This window comes from Sprattus sprattus, assembly GCF_963457725.1.
Source record: "Sprattus sprattus genome assembly, chromosome: 2".
NCBI classification, from domain to species: domain Eukaryota; kingdom Metazoa; phylum Chordata; class Actinopteri; order Clupeiformes; family Clupeidae; genus Sprattus; species Sprattus sprattus.
Window position 1 is genome coordinate 42298311 of NC_137921.1, and position 10000 is coordinate 42308310.

At 47.2% G+C, this 10000-nt stretch overlaps 1 protein-coding gene across 13 annotated transcripts in view; it reads left to right on the top strand.

Annotated features, from left to right (window-relative positions):
- Window positions 1–10000, top strand: part of ptprsa (protein tyrosine phosphatase receptor type Sa) — a 174421-nt gene that overhangs the window by 43862 nt on the left and 120559 nt on the right. For all 13 annotated transcript variants that reach the window (XM_080832930.1, XM_080832936.1, XM_080832940.1 and 10 more), the window contains one exon: window positions 1–54. This exon is cut by the window's left edge. In XM_080832930.1, the coding sequence (XP_080689056.1) occupies window positions 1–54 (54 nt within the window). The remainder of the gene's footprint in view (window positions 55–10000) is intronic.

A 10000-nucleotide genomic window follows, 5' to 3' on the forward strand; every position in this document is an offset into this window, starting at 1 on the left:
TCCTGCTCTCGCTCAGTGCTCTGCTGCTGTCGCTACACAGCTCAAGCGCCTTATGTGAGTACTCATAGCACACACACGTGTGCACAGACGCACGCACACACACACACGTACGCACACACATACGTGTGCACAGACGCACGCACACACACACGTACGCACACACACACACACACACAAACACACACTCACACACAAACACACACACACACACACACACACACAAACACACACACCCACCATAAAGTAACACCACACCATAACGCACACACTCACACACAGACACACACACGTGGTTCAGTCACTCTTTACTGAGAGAGTTGGGGCTTTGGGGTACCAGAAGGGCAAATACAAAGCTGGCTTTTTTTGTTTACTGTTTTGTTGAGAAAGAGAGAGAGAGAGAGAGAGAGAGAGAGAGAGAGAGAGAGTGAGTGTGTGTGTGTGTGAGTGTGAGTGTGTGTGTGTGTGTGTGTGTGTGTGTGTGTGTGTGTGTGTGTGTGTGTGAGTGTGAGTGTCTGTATCTCCATCAGCCCTGAGCACACTCCGTCTTTAATTTGCGGAGCTCCCAGTCAGGATTTGTTCTGCACCATTTCTCCTCTAAGATGAGCTTAGAGACGCATTAGGAGAACAAAACAAGGTAGCAGAGAGATCAGGGGAGAGATCAGGAGAGAGAGACTAAAAGAGAGATGTATAGTGAGAGAGATGAACAAGAGAGAGACGGAGAGAGATCAGGGCAGAGAGATGGAGAGAGAGAGATGGAGATGGAGAGAGAGAGAGAGATGGAGAGAGCTCTGGGGTATGAGACAGAGATAGAAGGGGGAGGAGTGGAGGGAATATTGGAAAAGAGTGAAGAATAGGAGGTAAAATAGAGAGGGAGGGATAGATAGAGAGAGAGGGAGGAAGAACGGAGAGGGATGGAAGGAGGGATGGAGAAGGGAGAAGGAGGGATAGACAGAGAGAGGGAGGAAAAAGAAAGAGGAAGGGAGGAATAGAAAGAGAGAATAAGAAGAGAGAGGGAGGGAAGGGGGAGGGAGAAGAGAGAGGGAGGGATAGATAGAGGGCGAGAAAACGTGGACCGGGAGGGAAGGATAGAGAGGGAGGGAGGGAGAAGAGAGAGGGAGGGATAGATGGAGAGAGAGAGGCAGAGAGAAAGAAGAGAATAGGAGGGATAGATAGAGAGAGAGAGGGAGGGATAGAGTGAGAGAGATGGAGAGAGAGAGTAATATAGAGAAGGGGGATAGAGAGAGTGAGGGAGAAGAGGAGAGACAAAGGCAGGCAGGCAGAGATGAATAATCAAAAAGTTGATGTGTAGCAGACTAGAATGTCATATCTACAGATAATGTAATACCTGTCAATAGCCTGATGAAGAACAGAAAAAGAAGTGTGTATCAGGGAGTGGGCGTCTCTGTCTGTGTGTGTGTGTGTGTGTGTGTGTGTGTGTGTGTGTGTGTGTGTGTGTGTGTGTGTGTGTGTGTGTGGGTTCGTTGGCCAGTACATGAACACTTCAATGGGTATCTATCTGTCTGAGATATAGTATTCACTATATGGAGTTTGCTGTATAGTGTGTGTGTGTGTGTGTGTGTGAGAGAGTGATTGTGTGTGCGTGTTTGTGTGAGAGAGTGATTGTGTGTGTGTGTGTGTGTTTGTGTGAGAGAGTGATTGAGTGTGTGTGTGTGTGTGTCTTTCTCTGTCCTTCTTTCCTCCCTTTTTCTTCTCATCTTTCTCAGTAACTTCCATTCTTCATCTCTCCCATTTTTCACTCTCTTGTCTCCCCGGCTTCCTCCCCTTTCTCACTCCTCATTCTTCTCCTCAGTCAGTACACACACACACACACACACACACACACACACACACACACACACACAAACACACACACACACACACACACACACACACACACACACACACACACACACACACACACACACATACACACACACACACACACACACACACACACACACGTCCGCTTTATATGATAGTTCCTTCAGTCACTCCATCCTGGCTTATTTATGCTGTGTGTCAGTCATCAATCATTTCCACCAGGCTGTTTTGGGGTCTTCCGTCTGTGTTTGAGAGATGCAGCTACTTAGCACGCTGGGCACACACACATACACACACACAGAGAGAGTCCCAGAGCCTTAGTGTTTTCATCGTACCCATAAGCCCTATCCTCCTCTGCATCTTCCACCCTGTACTGCCCCATTTATTAGCAGTGTCTCTCTCTCTCCCTCTCTATTTCTTCTCTCTCCCTCACTCTCTCTCTCTTTTTCTCTCTCCCTCTCCATTTCTTCTCTCTCCCACTCTCTCTTTCTCTCTCTTTCTCTCTCTTTCTCCTACTCTCTCTTTCTCTCTCCCTCTCCCTCTTTCTCCCACTGTTTCTCCCTCTCTGTCTCTCTTCCATTCTCCTTCTTGTCTGTCTGGCCTGGGAGTGACTGCTTTTTCATTTCTCTTTGTACTCCTGTGTGATCTTTGATTTTCCTGGATCACATGAAGGAGGTCACACACACACACACACACACACACACACACACACACACACACACAGATACATACACTGTACATACAAGCACTCTTACAAAGAGAGTGAATGAGAGAAAGAGAGCTATGTAGAGCTGACAGTCAGATGAAGAAGTTGAGAGTGCTGTGTGTGTGTGTGTGTGTGTGTGTGTGTGTGTGTGTGTGTGTGTGTGTGTGTGTGTGTGTGTGTCTTGCTGCTGAATGAGAGTTTAGATGGTTGCCCCTCCCCCCTCGCTCTGACGCCCCTGTCTTTTATTTAGACACAAAGCGTCTGGATGTCACCTCTCTCCGTACACACACTCTCACTCGCTCGCTCGCCAGAGGATGAGGTCATGCTGCCTGCCTTTTTCTTCTTTGTGTCTCTGTCTCATACCCTCTTCCCTCCTCGCTCTCTCCCTCTCTCTCTCTCTCTCTCTTTCTCTTTGTGTCTCTGTCTCATACACTCTTTGCTCATAAATCTAATTTTTAATCAAACGTGGGGTGGGATGCTGAATACATTCACCACGCAGTACTGATGCCTTAAGCCTGTGTGTTTCTATGTGTGTGTGGGTTTGAAAGAGAGAGAAAGAGAGAGGGAGGGAGGGAGGGAGGAAGGGAGGAGGGAGGAAAGAGGGGTATATGCGGACAGCAGCTTCCTTCCATTTCGAAAATGAGCTCCCCAATCCCAACAGGAGACACACTCACACACACACACACACAAGTGTTATAAGTGTTCAATCTGGATTTGACAACAATCCTAATATTTAGGCCTATAAAGCAAACGTGCACTGCCCTTATTATGTTTTAAAGGAACAGGCTAATCTGCCGTTAGAAAGTTATTTAACAACACGCATGCTGCATTTTAAAATCCCTCGGTTTCAAACGAGGAGCGAACTGAGTGACAAGGATCCAACATGGCCAAGCAGACTAGTCTTAAAGCTTTTTTTCAGAGGCCAAACACAATTGATGAGGGTAAACCTTTTGACGAGGATGAACCTGTAATACCTGTAGTGTTGAGTCTGAATTGTATTATACTGTCTATGCGTGAGCGCCCCGAAGTTCGAGCCGAGAGTCAGAGATTTGGAAAAATTATAGCTCGCACTCGCATCATATTGAAAATTGGAGCTGTGAACTTAGTTCAACATTTTGAATTATGGACAATGAACTGAATTAGTTCATGTAGAAAGTGACCTTTCCAAACACTGAATAGCCTACCTGAAGCCCTAGATGTTCGAACAGCTTCACCAGAGAAAAAAGCCGAAATGTCGGGCGTTTCTGTCTTTATGGAGTGACAAGTTCTCTTGGCTATAGGTGCGAGGTAATTGACAGTAAAATGTTCTTTTAGCACTGCGAAAAGGCAACGCAAAGGATTCACAAGAGGGTCGTATAATTTAAGAATCTCTTCTCTCATTGAACAGAGCAATGACCACGTTGCAGCGCTCATTTTAACGCCACAGCAGGTTGAGATTAAAGGCCACTTATTGACGCTCATCAGACATTAATGTTTTTGTTTCCCATTGTAAACTAAGGAAAATAAACATGTTGCTTTCTAAACTACCTGATTATGTTATAATTTAAGCTACGCAGGCCGTCAGTTTTCTTCAATAGGAGCAGAAATAGATATTTGCCCGGCTTATCATTAAAATGTCGGGCAAATGAAAAAAAAAATTCTCTAGCGGAACCTCAGAGAGGACCATCAGAGGACGTCAAGGGGACGTTTTGGAAGGACTGAATGCGAACGTCCCGCAGAGGACCACAGGTAAAGGTTACGGGGACGTTTGTGAAGGACGTCCTGGGGACGTATGCGGAGAGACCAAATAAGAACATTCCCTAAAAGTCTGTTTTAAGGCTCATGCGAACGTCCCGCAGTGGACCACAGGTAAAGGTAATGGGGACGTTTTTGAAGGACGTCCTGGGGACGTATGCTGAGGGACCAAATAAGAACATTCCCTAAAAGTCCGTTTTAAGGCTCATGTGAACGTCGCGCAGAGGACCTGCAGGTATAGGTTATGGGGACGTTTTTAAAGGACGTCCTGGGGACTTGTGCTAACAGACCTATAAGGTTCCCTAATAGTCCGTTTTAAGGCTCATGCGAACGTCACGCATGAGGACCACAGGTAAAGGTAACAGGGACGTTTTTGAAGGACGTCCTGGGGACGTGTGCTGAGTGACCAAATTATAACGTTCCTTAAAAGTCCGTTTTAAGGCTCATGCGAACGTCACGCAGAGGACCTGCAGGTAAAGGTTACGGGGACGTTTTTAAATGACGTCCTGGGGACGTGTGCTGAGTGACCAAATTATAACGTTCCTTAATAGTTCGTTTTAAGGCTCATGCGAACGTCACGCAGAGGACCTGCAGGTAAAGGTTACGGGGACGTTTTTAAAGGACGTCCTGGGGACGTGTGCTGAGTGACCAAATTATAACGTTCCTTAATAGTCCGTTTTAAGGCTCATGCGAACGTCACAGAAGGACCAAACGTAGACGTGCTACGAACGTCAAAAACGTTCTGGTAACGTCCTCTAGCGAACGTTGTGGCGGGGACCAATTGGGGACGATTGGGGACCTTGCGAATGTCCTGTTAACGTCCTGGGGACGTTCCCTGTTTGCGGGGCTCTCCTCACTCTCCTCTCTTCTTCTCTCTTCTTCCCTCCCCTCCCCTCCCCTCCCCTCTCCTCTCCGCTCCTCTCCTCGCCCCTCTCTTCTTATCTTCTCTCCTGCCTTCTCCTCCCCTCTCTTCTTCTCCTCTCTCCTCCCCTCTCCTCCCTTCTCTTCTCCTATCATCTTCTGAGGATCTCTCTGCCTGATAAAACAGACCCTATGGGGTGGGCTTGGTTAAAGAGGACTGTCTCAGCCTATTCAAACTGATAAAGGACTCATAAACATCTTTCTACCTCTCCCTCTACCCCCTCTCAATCCCTCTCTCTCTCATTCACCCTCCCTTTCCTCTTCCTCTCTCCCTCCCTCTCCCCTCTATTCCAACTCAGAGGTAGAGACAGCCTCTTTATGTGAAGGTGTTTGTCACTATCCCTCCCCTCTTTCTCTTTAAAATCTGTGACATTAACTCACTCCTAACAGCAGGCTTAGGCTAGAGGATGTTGAAGTCATGCTGCCGGTCAGAGTCACTTACTATGTAGTGTGTGGTGCCTGTAGTGGACCTGTAGTGGGTTGCAGTTCATGGAGTGTCCAGTAGGTGTCCTCGCAGAGGGTTTGGGTGCAGACGGGATATATAAGGTGAGGGCTCAGTGGGTAACCAGCAGTTTATACAGTTGAGTGTGTGTGTGTGGGGTGTGAACACACACACACACACACACACACACACACACACACACACACACACTCTCATGTTCACACACACAAACACACACACACACACACACACTCGCACTCACTCACAAGCAGAGACCCGCTGATCAAACTAGCCACCAGACTGCAACTGGCCCTGGTCTGGCCCTTAAATGGCCCTGGTCTGGTCCTTATATGGCCCTGGTCTGGCCCTTATATGGCCCTGGTCTGGTCCTTATATGGCAAAGGGCTGTCATACAACTAACCCTGATCAGCGCCAGATAGGTTCCACTCCACAGCAGCCAATGAGGGCCTGTTCTGATGAAGCGCAGAGCACATATTCAGTTTTAAGACACACACACACACACACACACAAACACACACACACACACACACACACACACACACACACACACACACACACACACACACACACACACACACACTCTCAGTTTCCCCTTAAAACTTTACTGCTGAAGAAGTAGCTTGGCACTTGTTCCAACTCAGTGAAGCTCATCTCAGAGATCTTTGTGTGTGTATGTGTGTGTGTTGTGTGTGTGTGTGTGTGTGTGTGTGTGTGTGTGTGTGTGTGTGTGTGTGCGCGTGTGTGTGTGTGTGTGTAGGACAGTCACTGTTTCTGCTTCTCTCTGCATTTGATCTCAGCTCTGGGAGGAGATGGAGGGAGCCAGGTCTTTAGTCACTTTCTTCCCCATGCTAATTTGCATGTCTTTGTAGAATTCCTTCTGCAGTGCGCCTCGTTTCAGGGAAGTGATAGACGCTAGAGCGTCTTGGTTAGTGGCGACAGGCGCGTGTGTGTTGTTTGGGCCTCCGAGACATCTGGAGGACAGACACGTCTACAGCTGATGAGACACACACCCTAGCCACTTAAAAACACACCCCTGTGAAGTGGTTGTGTGTGTGTGTGCACTGTGTTTTCCCTTCATGGTAATTTCATGCCATTTGCGTGCCTGTGTGAGGCTGCTGTGTGTGTGTCTGTGTTAGACAGGCTGTGTGTGTGTGTGTGTGTGTGTGTGTGTGTGTGTGTGTGTGTGTGTGTGTGTGTCTGTGTGAGACAGGCTGTATGTGTGAGATGGTCAGTGTGTGTGTGTGTGTGTGTGTGTGTGTGTGTGTGTGTGTGTGTGTGTGTGTGTGTGTGCCTGTGTGAGACGGGCTGTCTACACTGGAGAGGAATCTCATTATCTCTGTATGCCTGATCAAGCCCCAGATGGACCCACATCTGTGTGTGAAGGATCTCCTTATCTCCACACGTCGAATAACAGAAAAGCCTGGGTGAATAACAGACATGTGTGTGTGTGTGCCTGAGTGTGTATGTTTGTGTGTGAAGGATCTCTGTATCCCCACACGTCGAATAACAGAAAAGCCTGGGTGTGTGTGTGTGTGTATCTGTGTGTGAAGGATCTCTATATCTCCACATTTCTATTAGCAGACATGCCTATGTGTGAGTCTAGAGAGAGAGAGAGATAGAAAGGATCCACCAGAAGTTCCTTAATCCATCCCTCTGACTCTGTTCTTCAGGGAAGTCTGATAGTCTGAGACCAGAAGACCTTAAATGAGTGTGTATTTTTTATGTGTGTGTGTATGTGCGTGTGTCTCATAGTCTCAGACCAGTAGAGCTTTAATGAGTGTGTAGTTTTTTGTAACTAATTCATCAACACCAGCAATGTAGCTGTGGCTCTTGAGTCTCTGGGCCTCCACTCTCGTAGGTTGCCATGAGAATGGGAGTCAACAAGTGTCAATGGCTTGAACAAATTTGATGACATTAAATTGTTCCCACAGCTGTGGTTTCCTGTGAACTCTCGGCCATCTTGAAATTGCCCGCCCTCTTAAACTCAATTTCTCAGCTGGCCCTTGGCCCCTCGTTATTTATACTCCCCCTACCTCCCGAGCGGTTCCAGTGGGACCAATTTAGGGGCCTGATGAGGGGAGCTCTTTAGGTGAGACACCCCTGACAGGAGCAGGACAGGGTTAGATCCTTTTAGAGCTCAGCCTAGATAACCACCATTCACCCCGCCTTGTGTGTGTGTGTGTGTGTGTGTGTGTGTGTGTGTGTGTGTGTGTGTGTGTGTGTGTGTGTGTGTGTGTGTGTGTGTGTGCATATGTGCATATGTGCATATGTGCTTTTGTCTCTGTGTGTGTGTGTGTGTGTGTGTGTGTGTGTGGGGTTGTGTGTGTATGTGTGAAGACATTTTTGGCATGTGATTTTTGGATGCGTGTGTGTGGCAGTAGCTTTGGAGTGCTGCTGCAGGGAGCTCATCTGCTGATGGCAGATATGTATGTGTGTGTGTGTGTGTGTGTGTGTGTGTGTGTGTGTGTGTGTGTATGTGTGTGTGTGTGTGTCTCTGTGTGTGTGTCTCTGTGTGTGTGCATGCGTGTTTTTGTTTGTTTGTTTGCAGAAGGATACTATCAGAATAGCAGAAACAGAAGCTACAGTTTGGTCCTCTGAGACCACCGTCCCTGCAGGAATTCAGCATCAGGACGTGTGTGCTCGTTTTTGTGTTATCCAATATTAGCAGACTTTATGCATTTACTCAGGGGTGTGTGTAAGTGGGTCTGGTCTGTGTGATTCCAATGACCTGTTTTTTTTCTCTCCTTTTCAATTGAGACCTTATTAGATTTGTCTATCTCTTCTCACCACACAGCCAGCAGAAAGCCTGTGTGTGTGTGTGTGTGTGTGTGTGTGTGTGTGTGTGTGTGTGTGTGTGTGTGTGTGTGTGTGTGTGTGTGTGTGTGTGTGTGTGTGTGTGTGTGTGTGTTAGTGTGTGTGTGTGTGTGTGTGTGTGTGTGTGTGTTAGTGTGTGTCTGTGTCTGTGTGTGTGTGTGTGTGTGTGTGTGTGTGTGTGTGTGTGTGTCTGTATCTGTGTGTGTCTGTGTGTGTGTGTGTGTGCACAGCCACACTACCAGCAAGAAGAGAGAGAAACTGAGTGACAAAAACACAAAATAACAAGGAAGAGATAGAGAGAGAGAGAGAGAGAATCTTGTTTCCATAGCAATGGTCCTGCCCTGCAGAGGCGGTGAAGATTGGTGTCCTGATGTCTGCTGTGTGTGTGCGTTTGTATGTGTGTGTGTGTGTGTGCGTTTGTATGTGTGCGTGTGTGTGTGTGGGGGTAATGTCAGTTCAGAGTGAAGGGGCTGAAAAAAATACCATCACAGGCAGCCCACTGAGCCCTGTGTGTGTGTGTGTTAATGTGCATGGATCTCCATTCTCCTATCATTACAACCCTGGGCCACAGTTGAATGTGAGACAGAGGTCAAACAGGCATGCAAATGGGACATCACCCTCTGATTAGTTATCATTGTGTGTGGGTGTGTGTTTTTGTGTTTGTGTTTGTGTGTGTGACATTGTTTGAATGTGTGTGTGTTTATGGTGTGTGTGTGTGTGTGTTTGGTGTGTGTGTGATTGTGTGTGGGTGTGAATGTGTGTGTGTGGCTCTTTGAACTGACACTGAAGTGGAATTATGATGTTAGTGTGACGTCCACCTGTGCCCCCTTCAGGTTGCAGCCTTGCCAATGCACGGGCAGAGGCAGAACCTGAGCCTAAGAGCTTTATTGTCTGCACCTGTATTTAGGGTGGGGCTATACAAGGGTTTTCTCTCTCTCTCTCATTAGGCACTTTTCGGTTCTTGTAGGCACTATTTTGATATCTTCTCTCACACGGGCACTTTGACTTCTTTCTCAATCTGTCCCCCTTTCTATTTCTTTAACTCTCACTGTCTTATTAATTTACCTTACAAACTAATGCTTCATTCACACATTCATGCACAACATTGAACATTACCTTTTTCATACCCCTATTTGGATTAATTATAGATTTTGGTACAAATAAATTATTCTTATTATATCTGAACTACTTTGTGTTGTGTCCCTTATTATGTAATGGTACCCTAACGAGTCTGCAGTTACATTAGTAAAAAAGGATGAAAAAGCGACAGAGAAGATTATTGGAGGAGAGAGTGTGTGTAGCCCACTGGAGAGTGTGTGTGTAGCCCACTGGAGAGTGTGTGTTTTTCCCACTGGAGAGTGTGTGTGCAGCCTACTGAAGAGTGTGTGTGACCCACTGCTCTGAGATCAGTGATTGGCTTCTAAAGTGAGAGGAGAGCAAAGGGGAAATAAGGGGCGCAGTTTGCTGAGTGACACCCATATTACCCCAAATACCCCAGTCAGCGGAGAGAGGGGGCTATTTCAGACAAGATGGATGACAAG